This window comes from Octopus sinensis, linkage group LG30 (assembly GCF_006345805.1).
Source record: "Octopus sinensis linkage group LG30, ASM634580v1, whole genome shotgun sequence".
In the NCBI taxonomy this organism is placed as follows: Eukaryota; Metazoa; Mollusca; class Cephalopoda; order Octopoda; family Octopodidae; genus Octopus; species Octopus sinensis.
In genome coordinates, this window is record NC_043026.1 from 5,587,511 (window position 1) to 5,607,510 (window position 20,000).

At 40.2% G+C, this 20,000-nt stretch overlaps 2 protein-coding genes across 3 annotated transcripts in view; one reads left to right on the forward strand and one right to left on the reverse strand.

Annotated features, from left to right (window-relative positions):
• The window catches only part of LOC115226632 (glutathione peroxidase 7), a 16,266-nt gene extending 3,787 nt beyond the window's left edge, over positions 1-12,479 (forward strand). The window contains exons 2-4 of the mRNA XM_029797644.2: positions 9,057-9,203; positions 11,353-11,467; positions 12,265-12,479. Coding sequence (XP_029653504.1) covers positions 9,057-9,203; positions 11,353-11,467; positions 12,265-12,437 — 435 coding nt within the window. The 3' untranslated portion in view covers positions 12,438-12,479. The remainder of the gene's footprint in view (positions 1-9,056; positions 9,204-11,352; positions 11,468-12,264) is intronic.
• Positions 1-20,000, reverse strand: part of LOC115226675 (mucin-5AC-like) — a 56,396-nt gene that overhangs the window by 5,889 nt on the left and 30,507 nt on the right. Inside the window, exon 10 of one of the 2 annotated variants that reach the window (XR_005004424.1) lies at positions 16,008-16,034. The exons of the other annotated variant lie outside the window; for it this stretch is intronic. The gene's annotated coding sequence lies outside the window, so the exon portion shown is untranslated. Of the gene's footprint in view, positions 1-16,007; positions 16,035-20,000 lie in introns of those variants that run through there. 2 annotated transcript variants of the gene reach the window in all.

The following is a 20,000-nucleotide window of genomic DNA, read 5'->3' on the forward strand; positions in this document are numbered from 1 at the left end:
TTGATTGGTTGAAATTGCAGAAATTGAAGAAAAAAAAAAACAACAAATATCTTCCAAACTATAGAATTTTCTCAATAAAGCCAAGAGAAAAAGATGTTTTTTAAACACATTCTACCAGTATACGAAGTTTAAAAGTGTTTAGTTACGTGGAAATTATTTTTAAAAACTGCCGTTCAAACCGAAAAGATCCATTCGGTGTTTTAAAAATCCTATTATATTTTTATAATTAAATATTATTAAAACTTGTATAAAACTTGTTAAAATATTTTGTGTATTGTGGACATATAACCAATTTACGGCACATGAACTTCACTGGTCGGATGCAGTTTTTCATGGCCCCTTAAAAATCACCGTCGACCCCAATTTAGGATCTTTTCGGTTTGAACGGCAGTTTTTTCTTGCGGTGTCATATGAAATTGTCACCCATAATTATGACCCTAGTATCGATCTATTGCATTTTAATCTGTTTTAGGGTCAGGGGTGGGGGAGGGTATCTTTTTTTTCTTCAGAAATGTAAATAAACCCAATCTGTTTCTTAAACGAGGGACATATTCATACGGCACAGAATGTTGTTGTTTTTTACCTCAATGGACGTCATTGATTGGTTGAAATTGCAGAAATTGAAGGAAAAAAAAACAACAAATATCTTACAAACAATAGAATTTTCTCAATAAAGCCAAGAGAAAAAGATGTTTTATAAACACATTCTACAAGTATACGAAGTTTAGAAGTGTTTAGTTACGTGGAAATTATTTTAAAAAACTGCCGTTCAAACCGAATAGATCCCAATCTTTTTATATCTCTCTCCATATACCTATTTATTTGTCTTGTACCTATCCTACAATCTATCCATCTGCCTGTCTTTCCGTATATCTATCTACCTGTTTGTTTGACTGTCGTCTGCTCGTCCGTTTGTCATTCTGTACACGTGTCTATTGGTTCGTCTGTCAGTCTATACGTCAATCTATGTATCTATACGTGCTGTATGAATGACGAAGCCAACCTTGAGCATAATCCTATGAACCCAGAATTTGAAAACAGAGGGTTACCCACTTGCAAACAAATGTGGTAACATATAACAATATTGACCAAGGTTACCGTGGTCTTTTTCGTAGGCTTTTCTTCCCACGGATAAACCTTACTTCCTTTCCCCTTTACACCATATATCATAACACTGTGATACATGATCCCTATTGATAGTTTCTTTTTTCCTCTTCCCCTTTTTTCTTCTTTTTTCATTTCTCTTTTCTTTTGTTCCTTTTCCTTTTCTTCCTTTTTTTTATTTTTATTTTTTTTATTTTTTATTATTTTTTTTGTTCTTTTCTTCTCTTGATCGAAAACCTACGCCACCCCCTTTTTTTTTGTTTCTTTTGTTTTTTGTTTTTTTCCTCCCCCAAAAGAAAAGCTCTACCTTGTAACTTGTCCCATCTGTGTGCAGCCCTGTGTGGCCAATAAAGAAATTTATCTATACCTGCTGTCTAACTGTCAGCTTGTTTGAGTTGCTCCAATTGTCATCATCCAATTGGGGTTTTTCCCCCCTTCCGTGTATATCTAAGAGTGGAGGCGCAATGGCCCAGTGGTTAGGGCAGCGGACTCGTGGTCATAGGATCGCGGTTTCGATTCCCAGACCGGGCGTTGTGAGTGTTTATTGAGCGAAAACACCTAAAAGCTCCACGAGGCTCCGGCAGGGGATGGTGGTGATCCCTGCTCTACTCTTTCACCACAACTTTCTCTCACTCTTACTTCCTGTTTCTGTTGTACCTGTATTTCAAAGGGCCAGCCTTGTCACTCTCTGTGCCACGCTGAATATCCCCCCGAGAACTACGTTAAGGATACACGTGTCTGTGGAGTGCTCAGCCACTTGCACGTTAATTTCACGAGCAGGCTGTTCCGTTGATTCGGATCAACCGGAACCCTCATCGTCGTAACCGACGGAGTGCTTCCGTCCGAGGCTCCGGCAGGGGATGGTGGTGATCTCTGCTGTACTCTTTCACCACAACTTTCTCTCACTCTTACTTCCTGTTTCTGTTGTACCTGTATTTCAAAGGGCCGGCCTTGTCACTCTCTGTGTCACGCTGAATATCCCCCCCCGGAGAACTACGTTAAGGATACACGTGTCTGTGGAGTGCTCAGCCACTTGCACGTTAATTTCACGAGCAGGCTGTTCCGTTGATTCGGATCAACCGGAACCCTCATCGTCGTAACCGACGGAGTGCTTCCTATTCTATTCCGTGTATATCTCAGACTATTTTATTCTGTTGTGTCTGGGGAGAGTCATTTTCTTTTTGCACCTTATAATTTAAAATCTAAAAAGTGTGTTGCTTGTCTTGTTTTCCGTTTATTTCTTTTGTTGCTTGCAAAAGAAAAAAAAAGGCCCTTATTCCATGTTTTCATACTTCGTACCTTCTGTTGTTTATGTTTTGTGACGTCCTGTACTCTTTACTCGTTTACTCTTTTACTTGTTTCAGTCATTTGACTGCGGCCATGCTGGAGCACCGCCTTTAATCGAGCAACTAGACCCCGGGACTTATTCTTTTCTAAGCCCAGTACTTATTCTATCGGTCTCTTTTTGCCGAACCGCTACGTAACGGGGACATAAACACACCAGCATCGGTTGTCAAGCAATGCTAGGGAGACAAACACAGACGCACAAACACACACACGCATATATATATATATATATATATATATATATATATACGACGGGCTTCTTTTTAGTTTCTGTCTACCAAATCCACTCACAAGGCTTTGGTCAGCCCGAGGCTATAATAGAAGACACTTGCCCAAGGTGCCACGCAGCGGGAATGAACCCGGAACCATATGGTTGGTAAACAAGCTACTTACCACACAGCCACTCTTGCGCCTACCTACATAAAAAAAAAAACATTGCCCAATTCAAGCCTAGCCATCTTGCCCAAGGTGCCACGCAGTGGGACTGAACCCGGAACCATGTGGTTGGTAAACAAGCTACTTACCACACAGCCACTCCTGCGCCTACCTACATAAAAAAAAAAACGTTGCCCAATTCAAGCCTAGTCAGGCTCTTGGGCCCAGTTTCCCATTTTCTGTGGCGTATGTGTTCCCCCCCAGCTGGAAGGGATGCCAGTCCATCGCAGCGTTACTCAAGAAACAGGAAGAGAGAGTGAGAGGAAGTTGGGCCGAAAGTGTACAACAGGGGTCGCCACCACCCCTTGCTGGAGCTTTGTGGACCTTTTAGGTGTTTTCACTCAATAAACACACACAATGCCCGGACTGGGAATCGAAACCACGATTCTCTGACCGCGATTTCGCTTCCCCAACCAGGAGTGGCTGTGTGGTAAGAAGGTTGCTTCCCAACACCACATGGCTTCAGGTTCAGTCCTCCTGTGGGACACCTTGGGCAAGTATCTTCTACTATAGCTTCAGACGGACCAAAGCCTTGTGAATGGATTTGGCAGATGGAAACTGAAAGAAGCCTGTTATATATATATACATATATATATATATAGTGTGTGTGTTTATGTGTCTGTGTTTGTCCTCCAACCATCGCCTGACATCCAATGTTGGTGTGTTTATGTCCCCATAATTTAGCAGTTCAGAAAAAGAGACCGATAGAATAGGTTCAAGGCTTCCAAAGAATAAGTCCTGGGGCCGATTTGTTTGACTGAAGGCAGTGCTCCAGCATAGCCACAGTCAAGTGACTGAAACAAGTAAAAAACTAAAAGAATATATATGTAGGAGTCGCTGTGGGGTAAGTAGCTTGTTTATGAACCACATGGTTCCGGGTTCAGTCCCACTGCATGGCACCTTGAGCAAGTGTCTTCTACTATAGCCCCGGGCCAACCAAAGCCTTGTGCGTGGATTTGGTAGACGGAAACTGAAAGAAGCCCATTGTATATATGCAAATATATATATGTGTGTGTGTCTGTCTTTGTTCCCCCTCCACCATCGCTTGACAACTGATGCTGGTGTGTTCATGTCCCCATAACCTAGCTGTTCGTCAAAAGAGACCAATAGAATAAGTACTAGGCTTACAAGTAATAAGTCCTGGGGGTTGAATTCTTCAACTGAAGGCAGCAGCGCTCCAGCATGGCCGCAGTCAAATGACTGAAACAAAGTAAAAGAACAAAAGAATATATATACAAGAATATATAGGCGCAGGAGTGGCTGTGTGGTAAGTAGCTTGCTTACCAACCACATGGTTCCGGGTTCAGTCTCCCTGCATGGCACCTTGGGCGCAAGTGTCTTCTACTATAGCCCCGGGCCAACCAATGCCTTGTGAGTGGATTTGGTAGACGGAAAATGAAAGAAGCCTGTCGTATATATGTATATATATATATATATGTGTGTATGTGTGTGTGTGTGGGTTTGTGTGTCTGTGTTTGTACCCCTAGCATTGCTTGACAACCGATGCTGGTGTGTTTATGTCCCCGTAACTTAGCGGTTCGGCAAAAGAGACCAATAGAATAAGTACTAGGCTTACAAAGAATAAGTCCTGGGATCAACTTGCTTGACTGAAGGCGGTGCTCCAGCATGGCCGCAGTCAAATGACTGAAACAAAGTAAAAGAACAAAAGACTATATATACATATATATACACATATATATACACATATATACATATATATATACATATATATACATATATATACATATATACACACACACACATACACACATATATACACACACACACATACACACATACCTATCTTAACTCTCTCTTTCTTTCTCTCTCTCTCTTTGTGTCTCTCTCACAAATTCCCCCCTGTATCACCAAAAAAATCTGGTTCCCTCCTTTTATTGTTTGTTTAACCAATATTTTAATGATGATATGGCAAATTCTGTCCACCATCTGCAAGCTCTACCTCCACCCCCACCACATATATATATATATGTATATATATATCTTAATATGGATATATATAGTTTTTTTATGGGGTGCAGAGAAGATCAAACACACCGAGTCTTGTACTGCAGGGAATTCAGAAAGCAGCTGCAGCAAATGAGTACCACATTTGGTAACATGTAGCCTTTTAGGAACGGTAGGAAACTGTGGCTGCTATTTCTAGCAGGTCTAGCTACCACGCTGAAGCATCATTTGTTGGTTCACACATTTGTAGACACACAAGACTAGGGTGCGATTGAACGGGAAATTGGCTGTTGTTTCTGCATATCTGAGTATCATATTAAAGTTTCTAATGTTTAATACAGGTGCAGTAGTGGCCGTGTCGTAAGTAGTTTGGTTACCAACGGCATGGTTCCGGGTTCATTCCCTCTGCGTGGCACCTTGGGAAAATGTCTTCTACTATAGCCTCTGGCCGACCAAAGCCTTGTGAGTGGATTTGGCAGATGGAAAATGAAAGAAGCCCGTCGTATATATATGTATATATGTGTGTGTATATGTTTGTTATAGATGTAGGAGTGGCAGTGTGGTAAGTAGCTTGCTTACCAACCACATGGTTCCAGGTTCAGTCCCACTGCACGGCCCCTTGGGCAAATGTCTTCTACTATAGCCTCGGGCCGACCAAAGCCTTGTGAGTGGATTTGGTAGATGGAAAATGAAAGAAGCTTGTCGTATATATGTATATATATTGGGTCGTCTGGAAAGTTTGTGACGATTTATAGTAGCTTACCTTTCGACTTAGTATAGAACATGGTTGAGTCCATAAAATAGGATTTGACTACACCTCCATTTAGAGCACAGTTTAAGCTAGCTCTGCTTTTCTCTCAAGATATTGGGTTGTCTGGAAAGTTCGTGCCGATTTATAGTAGCTTACCTTTCGACTTATTTTAGAACATGGTTGAGTCCATAAAATAGGATTTGACTACATCTCCATTTAGAGCACAGTTATTCAGTTTTATACTCTCATAAATGTTTCAGACATTTGACTGTGGCCATACTGGAGCACTGCCTTCAGTCAAGCAAGTCGACCCCAGGACTTATTCTTTGTAAGCCTAGTACTTATTCTATCGGTCTCTTTTGCCGAACCGATAAGTTACGGGGATGTAGACACACCACCATCAGTTGTCAAGCGATGGTGGGGGGGGACAAACACACACACACACACATACGATGGGCTTCTTTCAGTTTCCATCTACAAAATCTACTCACAAGGCTTTGGTTGGCCCTAGGCTACAGTAGAAGACACTTGCCCAAGGTGCCATTCAGTGGGACTGAACCCGGAACCATGTGGTTGGTAAGCAAGCTACTTACCACACAGCCACACTACCTTTACATGCATACATTCATATATACATGCCTACATATATACATACATGCATTCACAATACATAACATGAATTCATAAATATATATACATACATTCATGCATGCACACATACACATACACACATGCATACATGCTTGCAGTCATATGTACATCAATGAATACATAAATATATACAGACAAAAACATATATACATACATACATGCATTTATATATGCATTATATACCAATCTGTCTGTAGGGAAGTGTGGTTGAATTTGGGTTCTTGGTGAAAGGAGATATAATTAATTCAGGTGCTGGAAGATAAGGTAGGAAGGTGGGGGTGGAAATGTTTTGATAGCTGGGCCAAGGTGGGGACAGAGTATGATCAGTGGTAATGGTTGTGGTGGCGGTTGCAGTGATGGTGGTGGGGCGTTTGCACTGGTGGTGGTAGTGGTGGTGGTGGTGGTGGTTGTGGTGGTGAAGGTTGTGGTTGGGGTGTGATGGTTGAGGTGATGATGGTGTTTGTAGTGGTGGTGGTGGTGGTGGTGATGGTGGTTGTGGTGATGGTTGTGTTTGTAGTGATGGTGGTGGATGGTGGTGGTGGTAGTGGTGGCGGTAGCTGAACCTCCTGCAACTCTTCTGGATGGTCCCCTTGTTTAAGTTGGTGAATGCTGCCATAATCCCTGCCTTCGGTTCACCAAATCAAGGATTTTTGTTGGTCTCTCACTCAACTGCACCCCAGACATAATAATTAAGGGGGTTTGCAGTCTGGGGAGTTAGGTGACCAGATGTTAGGGAGTGATGTGGTTGCAGAAATTGTCTGACAGCCATGACTGAGTTCTCCTGCTTGTGTGACATGGTGCAGAATCCTGTTGCCAGACATAGGATGTTCCAGCAATCACCCTCTTCCCCCAGGGCAGCACTACCGCCTCCAAGCACTTGGGGACATAAACACACCAGCATCGGTTGTCAAGCGATGGTGGGGGGGGGGGCAAAGACAGACACACACATATATATACATATATACGACGGGCTTCTTTCAGTTTCCGTCTACCAAATCCACTCACAAGGCTTTGGTCGGCCCGAGGCTATAGTAGAAGACACTTGCCTAAGGTGCCATGCAGTGGGACTGAACCCAGAACCATGTGGTTGGTAAACAAGCTACTTAGCTCACAGCCACTCCTACATCTACAACAAACATATACACACACATACATATATATATATACATATATACGACGGGCTTCTTTCAGTTTCCATCTACCAAATCCACTCACAAGGCTTTGGTTGGCCCGAGGCTATAGTAGAAGACACTTGCCCAAGGTGCCACGCAGTGGGACTGAACCCGGAACCATGTGGTTCATAAGCAAGCTACTTACCACACAGTGACTCCTACATATATATTCTTTTAGTCTTTTACTTGTTTCAGTCATTTTGACTGAGGCCATGCTGGAGCACCGCCTTCAGTCAAACAAATCGGCCCCAGGACTTATTCTTTGGAAGCCTTGAACCTATTCTATCAGTCTCTTTTGCTGAACTGCTTAATTATGGGGACGTAAACACACCAACATTGGATGTCAGGCGATGGTTGGAGGACAAACACAGACACATAAGCACACACACAATATATATATATATATATATATATATATATATATACATATATATATATATATATGTGGTTCATAAGCAAGCTACTTAGCTCACAGCGACTCCATGTTGAGTCTGAGGCCAAGGGGGGAAGATGAACGGAGGCATAAAGTCGCCATCATTAGTGGTCACTCCAAACACCATGATGTTGCCTGGATGGTTGGTTTTTATCCCTCTCGGTACATGTCCTCAAATTGCACTGTCCTCAGATTGATACCCAGACACTCGGAAATGGTCATACTGGAGCTTCCGGCATGGATGCTGAGCAGTGCAGCATGTTGTTTCCAAATTTCTGGCAGAGTGAATTGCTGTCACGATACATTATGTCTGAATAAAAGACAGGGTGGTCATGGATGGAATGCTTCTGTTTGTTCGTAAATCTGCTGGCTCAGTGTTGGCCTGAGACCACACAGCAGCAGCAGCAGCAACAACACCATCGGAAACAATGACGTCAATAACTGCAACATCAGCAACAATAACATCTATAACAGCTTTACCATCATCATCATCATCATCATCATCATCATCATCATCATCACTGGGGTCGATGTAATCGACTTAATCCGTTTGTCTGTCCCCTCTGTGTTTGGCCCCTTGTGGGTAGTAAAGAAATATATATATGTATGTATGTATTTGTACGTCTGTGTTTATTCCCCCCCCCCCATCGCTTGACAACCGATATTGGTGTGTTCATGTCCTTGTCCTGGGGCCATTTTCTTCGACTAAAAGCAGTGCTCCAGCATGACCAGGTTTCTTTCTACAAAATTCAACCTCACCCTCAGACCAAACTTTTTACACCCGTAGGCGCAGGAGTGGCATGTGGTAAGTAGCTTGCTTACCAACCACATGGTTCCGGGTTCAGTACCACTGCGTGGCACCTTGGGCAAGTGTCTTCTACTATAGCCTCAGGCTGACCAAAGCCTTGTGAGTGGATTTGGTAGATGGAAACTGAAAGAAGCCCATCGTATATATGTATATATATATATATGTGTGTGTGTGTGTGTGTCTGTGTTTGTCCCCCTAGCATTGCTTGACAACCGATGCTGGTGTGTTTATGTCCCCATCACTTAGCGGTTCGGCAAAATGAGACTGATAGAATAAGTACTGGGCTTACAAAGAATAAGTCCCGCAGTCAAATGACTGAAACAAGTACAAGAGTAAAAAGAGTATCCCCGCATATATGATCTACAGATCGTGTCTTATTTCTTCCGACAGGTGAGCCTGGTGGTGAATGTTGCCAGTGAATGTGGTTACACTCACAGAAATTACGAAGCCCTCGTGCAAATGCAGGAAACTTTTGGTACACTGAAATTCACAGTGCTAGCTTTCCCTTGTAACCAGTTTGGAGAACAAGAACCAGGGGTAAGTACATGTCTTCACTGGGTCTTCTTTGTTTGGAATATTCTGCTGACATCTAGTAGTAGAAGTCTTGTGTGTGTATGTGTGTATATTTACACACCCCACACATACATGTATACATATATATATATACAACACCCATACAACACATTCATCGTCTCTCTCTCTCCTCTCTCTCTATATATATATATATATATATATATATATATATATTAATATATAGGAAATAATGGAGTAAACGAGATTAACAAAGTTAAATAAAATAAAGATTTAACAAAGTTAAATAAAATAAAGGAACTTTGTTAAATCTTCGTTCAGCTCCATTCTTTCCTATCTTATATATAAAACTTCAAATTTTTCCTAATAAACTTCAATTTCCGCACTAAGGCTGGATTTTATGCCCTATGGTCGTAACTTCAACGTGTCTTTTCCTGTTGTGTTTTGCTACTCAGGTATCGGTTATCTTTCGAATTATCCTAATAAGATAATTCATTTGTGTCTACTTATATATATATATATATATAGTACAAAGTGAGATAGGGGTTATGAGTGTAACCCACTATGGGATATCATTAATCCAATATACTGCCAGTAAAGTACCCATAAAGGCTAATACATAAATGCTAAGAATTGTACTTTATAATCTCTGAGGAGGCCTTGAGATATATATACAAGTAACTCATTTTTAACTGCATATTACCTCAAGACATCTGACTAATATTAGCATAAAGAGATACTCTTATCTACAGGCTGAAACAGCTGTAAGATCCATTTTTATATGTATTATTCTTATGTTATTATCTTACTTATTGACGTATATTGTTTTATTCTGTTGGATTTGGATGTTCCTATTCAATCTAAATAATTAGTTAATAAATTATATGAATTGGTATTATCTGGTAGTTGATGATTGAAAGAAATCTATTCCTCCATTTTCTTATTTTGTATATATATATATATATATATATATATACATATATATATATATATATTACGAGATGTACTCGCATAGCAAGTAATTTGATCTGAGATCGTGTGCTGAAACGAAAACAATTGCAGCGTGGAAGGTGTTTGTAAGCCATTTAAGAAACACACAAAAGGCGTTCGATTCACTTCAACATTTAAGTTTAATTTGTCAAAATATTTTCGTCGCTAAAATCCACGACCTGTTCACTGACGAAAATCCGTGCTGGGGTATATATATACATATATATATATATGTATATATCTGGAAATGTAATATGTGACAATTATTTGGTAGCCAAGATAAAACTCTGAGTTTCGGATGCCGAGATGGAAATCCACGCGACCATCTCTTCAGTTATCCAGCGGTGATGACAGTGATGATGATGACAATGAGAATGATGTGGATTGCTATTCTGAACAAACACTGCTTCTGTCACCAGTGATGAATTCAAATTGAATGTTTGTGTAAGATGTGGTACCAGGTGAACAATAGGTGAACAATAGGTGAACAAATAAGAGCTGACTCAGATCATCGCAGGAGTGGCTGTGTGGTAAGTAGCTTGCTAACCAACCACATGGTTCCGGGTTCAGTCCCACTGCGTGGCACCTTGGGCAAGTGTCTTCTCTACTATAGCTCGGCCGACCAATGCTTGTTAGTGGATTTGGTAGACGGAAACTGAAAGAAGCCCGTCGTATATATGTATACGCAGGCGCAGGAGTGGCTGTGTGGTAAGTAGCTTGTTTACCAACCACATGGTTCTGGGTTCAGTCCCACTGCGTGGCACCTTGGGCAAGTGTCTTCTGCTATAGCCTCGGGGCCGACCAAAGCCTTGTGAGTGGATTTGGTAGCCGGAAACTGAAAGAAGCCCGTCGTATATATGTATATATATATATGTATGTGTGTGTTTGTGTGTCTGTGTTTGTCCCCTTAGCATTGCTTGACAACCGATGCTGGTGTGTTTATGTACCCGTCACTTAGCGGTTTGGCAAAAGAGACCAATAGAATAAGTACTGGGCTTACAAAAATAAGTCCCGGTGTTGAGTTGCACGACTAAAAGGCGGTGCTCTAGCATGGCCGCAGTCAAATGACTGAAACAAGTAAAAGAGTAAAGAGTATCCAAACCATGTGAGCACAGAAAGCAGAATGTGAATCAGTGATGATGTCTAATGTGTTTTTCCTTTTCAGGAGGACTGGGAAATCGAAAGTTTTGCAGAGAAACTATATAACATCAACTTTCCCATCTTTTCAAAAATTGATGTCAAAGGACCAAACGCTACCAACTTCTGGAAGTACCTCACAAGTAAGTGGGCCAGCTCTATTCAAATTTATAATTAAATGTTATCAAACTCAAGCAAAATACCTAACTGCCAACAGCTCAGACTACCTAGCTGTAAGCAGGTACCACAACGAGGTATACCCTTACTCTCTTTTACTCTTTTACTTGTTTCAGTCATTTGACTGCGGCCATGCTGGAGCACCGCCTTTAGTCGAGCAAATCGACCCCCAGGACTTATTCTTTGTAAGCCCAGTACTTATTCTATCGGTCTCTTTTTTGCCGAACCGCTAAGTGACGGGGACGTAAACACACCAGCATCGGTTGTCAAGCAATGCTAGGGGGACAAACACAGACACACAAACACATATATATATATATATACATATATACGACAGTCTTCTTTCAGTTTCCGTCTACCAAATCCACTCACAAGGCATTGGTCGGCCCGAGGCTATAGCAGAAGACACTTGCTCAAGATGCCACGCAGTGGGACTGAACCCGGAACCATGTGGTTGGTTAGCAAGCTACTTACCACACAGCCACTCCTGCACACATAATAATAATATATAATAATAATAATAATAATAATAATAATTGTGTACAGTGCTCAGGTTCGGCAAAAGAGACCGATAGAATAAGTAACTGGGCTTACAAAGAATAAGTCCCGGGGTCGATTAGATCGACTAAAGGCGGTGCTCCAGCATGGCCGCAGTCAAATGACTGAAACAAGTAAAAGAGTAAAAGAGAGTAAGAGTATTCGTCTCTGCACGTATGTTTTTGTTCTTTTTTTTTAATAACAATTTCTCCATGTCTTTCCACAGGATCCACCAGCAAGGAACCAAACTGGAATTTCTGGAAATATCTCGTTGATACCAATGGCATTGTGGTCAAGGCGTGGGGCCAAAAGACCTCATACAGTGAAATATACCGAACTGTTCAAGATGTGATCGAAGGGAATTACCAACCAAAACATATTGTTCACACAGACTTATAATGGAATAAACTTACCTGACACCCCCATTCATATTAACACAAATGGACTGGTCTTTTTCCTTTCAGTTTTTGCTGTTGCATTACTCTCTTTTACTCTTTTACTTGTTTCAGTCATCTGACTGTGGCCCTGCTGGAGCACCACCTTCAAGGGATGTTTTAGTCAAAGAAATCGACGCCCGGACTTATTCTTTGTCAGCCTATTACTTATTCTATCGGTCCCTTTTGCCGAACCGCTAAGTTACAGGGACGTAAACACACCAGCATCGGTTGTCAAGCGATGTTGAGGGGACAAACACAGACACACAAACATATACACACACATGCATATATATACATATACATATACATATATACAACGGGCTTCTTTCAGTTTCCGTCTACCAAATCCACTCACAAGGCTTTGGTCAGCCTTTCGGGGTAGATAAATTAAGTACCAGTTGCATACTGGGGTCAATCTAATCAATCTATCGGTCTCTTTTGCCAAACCACTAGGTTACAGGGATGTAAACACACCAACACCAGAGGTGGGAGGACGACAAAGAGACAAATGTATACTCTTTACTCTTTTACTTGTTTCAGTCATTTGACTGCGGCCATGCTGGAGCACCGCCTTTAGTCGAGCAAATCGATCCCAGGACTTATTCTTTGTAAGCCTAGTACTTATTCTATTGGTCCCCTTTGCCGAACTGCTAAGTTGTGGGGATGTGAACACACCAGCGTTGGTTATCAAGCAATGTTAGGGGGACAAACACAGACACACAAACATATGCACACACAATAAAGACGATGAGCTGGCAGAAACGTTAGCACCCCGGGTGAAATGCGTAGCCGTATTTCGTCTGCCGATACGTTCTGAGTTCAAATTAGGCCGAGGTCGACTTTGCCTTTCATCCTTTCGGGGTCGATTAAATAAGTACCAGTTACGCACTGGGGTTGATGTAATCGACTTAATCTCTTTGTCTGTCCTTGTTTGTCCCCTCTATGTTTAGCCCCTTGTGGGTAATAAAGAAATAGGTATTTCGTCTGCCGTTATGTTCTGAGTTCAAATTATGCCGAGGTCGACTTTGCCTTTCATCCTTTTGGAGTCGATTAAACAAGTACCAGTTACTCACTGGGGTCGATGTAATAGACTTAATCCCTTTGTCCCCTCTGTGTAGCCCCTTATGAGCAGTAAAGAAATAACAAACACAAACACACATATATATATACATATATACAACGTCCCCCCAACATTGCTTGACAACCTCAGTGGAGTTTGAACTCAGAATGTAACAACGGATGAAATACCGCTAAGCATTTCATCCACTATGCTAACGATTCTGCCAGCTTGCCACCTTAATAATAATAATAATGGTTACAAATTTTGGCACAAGGCGTGTGCACACACACGCGAGTACTGTCCAAATCTCCAACCAATCACATACAGCTAGCTGGCATTCAATTGGCGTATCAAGTTTTGGGCATTTTGATTGGGTTTTGGATAGAAAATTCACAGAAAAGTCACTTCTGTTGATTTTTAAATGGCTTTGCGAGGCGACTGGGGAAATGTAAAGATGTGCATGACCACCCTGGACGGTTTACGGGTTTGAATGACCATAGAAAGTGTGGGGCCTCTAACTGAAAAATTGTGGTTTGTATAAAGGACACAACACAGACATTTGCCATTTATATATAGAGAGATTTGCGGGGTGACTGGAGAAATGTAAAGATGTGCATGACCACCCTTGGCGGTTTGAATGCCATAGAAATGTGAGCCCTCTAACTGAAAAATTGTGGATTTGTATAAAGGACACACACACAGACATTTTGCCATTTATATATAGAGAGATTTGCGGGGTGACTGGAGAAATGTAAAGATGTGCATGACCACCCTTGGCGGTTTTGAATGACCATAGAAAGTGTGAGCCCTCTAACTGAAAAATTGTGGATTTGTATAAAGGATACACACACAGACATTTTGCCGTTTATGTATATACTAGCAGTATCGCCCGGCGTTGCTCGGGTTTGTAAGGGAAATAATTATATAAGCATTTTTAGAGATGTAAAGTATAATGCCATCTCAATATGGCTAACCACAAAGGGGGAGGGGGTTACTGTAGCTTTTTACGTTCTGAGATTTAATAATAAATTTTAGAGAGTTACTTCCCTTATATATGTCAAAAATGGATTAAAAATGGGAAAAATTGATGGTAAATTTTTTTTTAAATCGTAGGACTCATCATAGACGCGCGCTAATACCCAGACGGTCTCATATGAATCACGACTATAAGATACCCGGTTTTGGTTAAACTGCACCGCAAAATGTGGGAGTAGTTAGGAATCTAAATCGTAGGAGACAGACACACAACCTCACTTTTATATATAAGATTTCTCTATTTACATAATATTGAGGTCTCTTTCTTTCTTTGTTATCTTACTGTTTTTACCAATATACATATATATATATATATATAAATATATATATAGTTACAGAGATGTACTTGCATAGCAAGTGACTTGATCTGAGATCGTGTGCTGGAACGAAAACAGTTGCAGCGTTGAAGGTGTTTATAAGCCATTTAAGAAACACACAAAAACCGTTAGATTCACTTCAACATTAAATTTATTTGTCAAAATATTTTCATCGCTTTGAGACCGCGACCTGTTAGCACGATATTTTTGTCAGTGAACAGGTCGCGGTCTCAAAGCGACGAAAATATTTTGGCAAATTAAATTTTTAATGTTGAAGTGAATCTAAGGGTTTTTGTGTGTTTCTTAAATGGCTTAGAAACACCTTCCACGCTGCAATATATATATACACACATATATATATATGTATGTATGTATGTATGTGTGTATATGTGTATGCATGTATGTGTGTGTGTGCGTGTCTGTGCTTGTGATTGTCCTCCACCACTGCTTGACAACGAATGTTGGTTTGTTTACATCACTGTCACCTAGTGGTTTGACAAAGGAACAGATAGAATAAGTACAATGCTTACAAAAATAAAACGGGTTGATTCATTAAACTACAATTCTTCAAGGCATTGCCCCAGCATGGCCACAGACCATGGCTGGAAAAAGCAGAAGAATAAAAGAATACATTCTCTGCTTTGGTCAAGGCATGAGAAAGCTTGAGTTTACATGAGAAGGCCTAACAGACCTGGTAAAAACAGCAGCCAAATCCCTCAAATCACACCTTACTGTCTTATGTATGTATATATATATGAGCCAATGAGGGGGACCTCTACATGGTAGCTAGACCTGGTAGAAATAGCAGCCAAATTCCCCCAAATCACACCTTACTGTCTTATCTATGTATATTGTATGTATGAGCCTATGAGGGAGACCCCTACATGGCAGCTAGACCTGGTAGAAATAGCAGCCAAATTTCCCCCAAATCACACCTTACTGTCTTATCTATGTATATATGTATGTATGAGCCTATGAGGGAGACCCCTACATGGCAGCTAGAACATGGTAGAAATAGTCAGCCAAACTCCCTCAAATCACACCTTACTGTCTTTCTTTCTGCTACTTGGATATAGGTGTTATATTCGTCGGTAAAAAACTTTCCTATCACACACTCACGCACACGCACACACACACACACGCACACCTCACACACACACACACACCACACCCACACACACCCACTCACACACACGCACGTTAGCTTACCAATTTTATTTATATATTTGCATGTGTATGTGTGGAAGAGGAAGTGGGAAGCAGAGTGAAAGAATCACTCACTAGTAAGTCAATTACTTTCATTTTATTCGTTGCCCACTGTGTGTGTGCGTTTGCGTGTGGTGTAAACACCAGACTAAGAAAAGCATTTGACACACACACCGAATGTGAGTTTTCTGTAAATTTTGCTTAATTGGAGTTTAAATTTTAAAACTGGGACCTGGCATGACGTGATGCATTGTACTCTTAAAACTGCTAGGTAAATTGTAATTGAAGAAATCCTATATTGTAGATTTCTATAACTCCCAAAGGGAGGCTGATAAAATCTGCCTTTTATAATAAGAGATATAATTAATACACAACTATGAGAGAGAATCCACTATGTGGACGCTCTTACGCTAGATATAGATCCGCGAAGGGACTCAACCACTAAGAATTGCTCTCAAGAAATGATCCAAGGATATTTATGTAAGTGAAATTACATAATTTATTAACGGTGAAACAATTGTATGGGGTTAATCTATATTTTCGTTATTTTTCAATTGTCCTGCGCGCTTATGTTCTTGGTGTGCTGAATTATTTCTTGAGAACAATTCTTAGTGGTTGAGTCCCTTTGCGGATCTATATCTAGCGTAAGAGCGTCCACATAGTGGATTCTCTCTCATAGTCGTGTATTAATAATATTTACTGAATCTCAGTCTTTTATACGCTAGGCCACTTGGTGTTTAAATTGATGTTATTAAATTAATATCCAATTTTTTCACCCTTTTTCTGACTTTATATATATCGCCATGTCTATTCGCTAGCTTCTGCACGCATTTTTTTCTCTCCTTGTTTCTTTTCTGTGTATCTTTCTGTTGAAGAGCGTAGGCTCGAAATGTAAAAGACTTGTTTTATTTCTATTCCTGAGCGCCATACTATTCCACCTGCCTTCGTCCTTTGTTTATTTTCATAAAGCTTCCCGTTATATATATATATATATTTACTTTATCACTGATTCTTTTGACCACTCCCATAAGAACGACAGTATGTGCCCTGCTTACCCAAAAAACGTCCCTCACCACCACCACCCCATTAAATCTGCCTAAATGTATAAATACCAAACCTTATTTTGACAGCCAGCTTCCTGATGATTTCATTTGAATGAAACAGTACTAGTCCTGTAGAAGCTCCTTCTATAAAATAAATTTATTTACTCTGCAATGTATTGAGAACCTTATTTACTGTGGTTAACCCCGACTCAACCCGGGACCTACATATATATATATATATATATATAATATACAGATAAAGGGTGAAATATAATTAATTTAATTATATTTCACACTTTATCTGTATTGGTTATTTTACTCCCCTACGACAGAACTACGAATTCATTTTCGGCAGTATTACTTGTGACTCACGTGGGAGAAATTCTGGAGGGAGATACGTATTCACTTGTCTATATAAATGTGGATATGCTGATTAGCTTCTGTATGCCCGATGTCGCCTGGTCGGAAATATGGAGGATAAGATTTCCTAGCATTTCTAGATTTATTTATCGGAGTATTATGTTGATGAAGGAAATAAATCTCTGATTCTAATCCAGAAATGTATGCGTCCATAATTGACCGGAGACTCTTTTTTTTTATTACTCTTTTTACTTGTTTCAGTCATTTGACTGCGGCCATGCTGGAGCACCGCCTTTAGTCAAGCAAATCGACCCCGGGACTTATTCTTTTGTAAGCCCAGTACTTATTCTATCGGTCTCTTTTTGCCGAACCGCCAAGTGACGGGGACGTAAACACACCAGCATCGGCTGTCAAGCAATGCTAGGGGGGCAAACACAGACACACAAACACATATACGACAGGCTTCTTTCAGTTTCCGTCTACCAAATCCACTCACAAGGCATTGGTCGGCCCAGGGTTATAGTAGAAGACACTTGCCCAAGATGCCACACAGTGGGACTGAACCTGGAACCATGTGGTTGGTTAGTAAGCTACTTACCACACAGCCACTCTTGCTGTTTGATTTCGTTATTTTTCTTCGTTTTTTTGCCATAGTGAGTTACAAATACTGTTGTCGATGGGGACATATTTTTGTAGTAAAAGAAATAAGTCTTTTGGCTGCTATTTCTAATACTTTCGGTATGTGGTCTAGCAACCTGTTGCAAAGACCCTCATTGTAATAATTATATATATATATATATATATATATATATATAGTATGTGACCTCGTCTGTATCACTAGCGATTTTTCTCCCCCGTCTTCCCTTCTCTGGACCTTTCCTTCTCCTATGTTTCCGACGAAGAGCTCCGCTCGAAACATCAGACCCTCCTTCTTCCCTTCTTTCCTGAGCATCCAATAATACTTTATTTGTTCCACGTCCTTGCGTTGTTGTTTTTTTGTTTGGATTAACTATATATATATAATATATATATATAAAACTGTAGTTGTGTGAGTGTCTGTCCCCTTCGATTTAGATTCCTAACTCCTCCCACATTTTGCGGTGCAGTTTAACCAAATTCGGGTATCTTATAGTCGTGATTCATATCGAGCCCGTCTGAATATTAGCGCGCGTCTACGATGAGTCTACGATTTTAAAAATAATTTAAAATCATTTTTTATTCCATTTTAATGCATAAATTTTTGTGTGTCGATGGCGGCGGAGTTGGCGTCCATGGTCACACCTGCACCTGTTTGCTTCTCCCCCTTCTTCCCTCCCTCGTGAAGCTGTGGGGAAGGGAGTGTAAGGAAATCAACGTCGTAAAGCGTTGTCAAGGAGACCAGTGTTCTTTTAGAACAACGATTTCATGGCTTGAAGACACCAAAACAGAAATGGCTAAGAAAGCCCGAATTGGCATCTATAAGGGAAGTAACTCTCTAAAAATGCTTATATAGTTATTTCCCTTACAAAACCGAGCAACGCCGGGCGATACTGCTAGTATATATATAATATATATATAAAGTTCACAGACAGGACCCAAACATTCTCCATATAGAATAGACTTAGTAATGCTCAAGAAGTTTCAACTTGGACCGGGTATAGAAATAAATGTAGGAATAAGCAAGTTAGACAGATCAATATATGAAGTTTTTACTTTATCAATACATGAAATACAAATAAATGTACATAAGTTTACACAGAAAAAAAAAGGCCCAACTTATACACAATACAAATGACAGAGAGAATTAAACAGGATGAGAAACAGTATTAAAAACCCAACAGCCGTTTCTGGGGGTACAATGGTCCATAACAATATTTGCAGATTAGGATGAGACAAGACTCCACCCTCAGGGAAGAGATCTTATATATATATATATATATATGTGTGTGTGTGTGTATATACATATATACATGTGTGTGTGTGTGTGTGTATATATACATATATATACATGTGTGTGTGTGTGTGTGTATACATACATATATGTGTGTGTGTGTGTGTCTCTCTCTCTCTCTCTATATATATATATATGTATATATATGTACAAATTATATATATATATGTGTACACATTATATATATATATATATATATTTGTACACATTATATATATATTGTTTTATTCTGTATTATTCTGTTGGATTTGGATGTTCCTATTTAATCTAAATAATTAGTTAATAAATTATATGAATTTGTATTATCTGGAAGTTGATGATTGAAAGATATCTATTCCTCCATTTTCTTATTTTGTATATATATATATATATATATATAAGCATTAATAAATCTCCGAACGAGATGTAAACAGTAACCGCTCGACAACGTAAAGTGTACTAGCCATCTGAATGTGGCTAGCCACTGGGGGTGGATGTTACTGACGCTTTTAGCCCCAGGAGATCGACGTCTCCAGCTGGCCTTAGACACAATTTCAGTGCCCTTGTGTTATTTGCAAAGGGAGTATATATATAT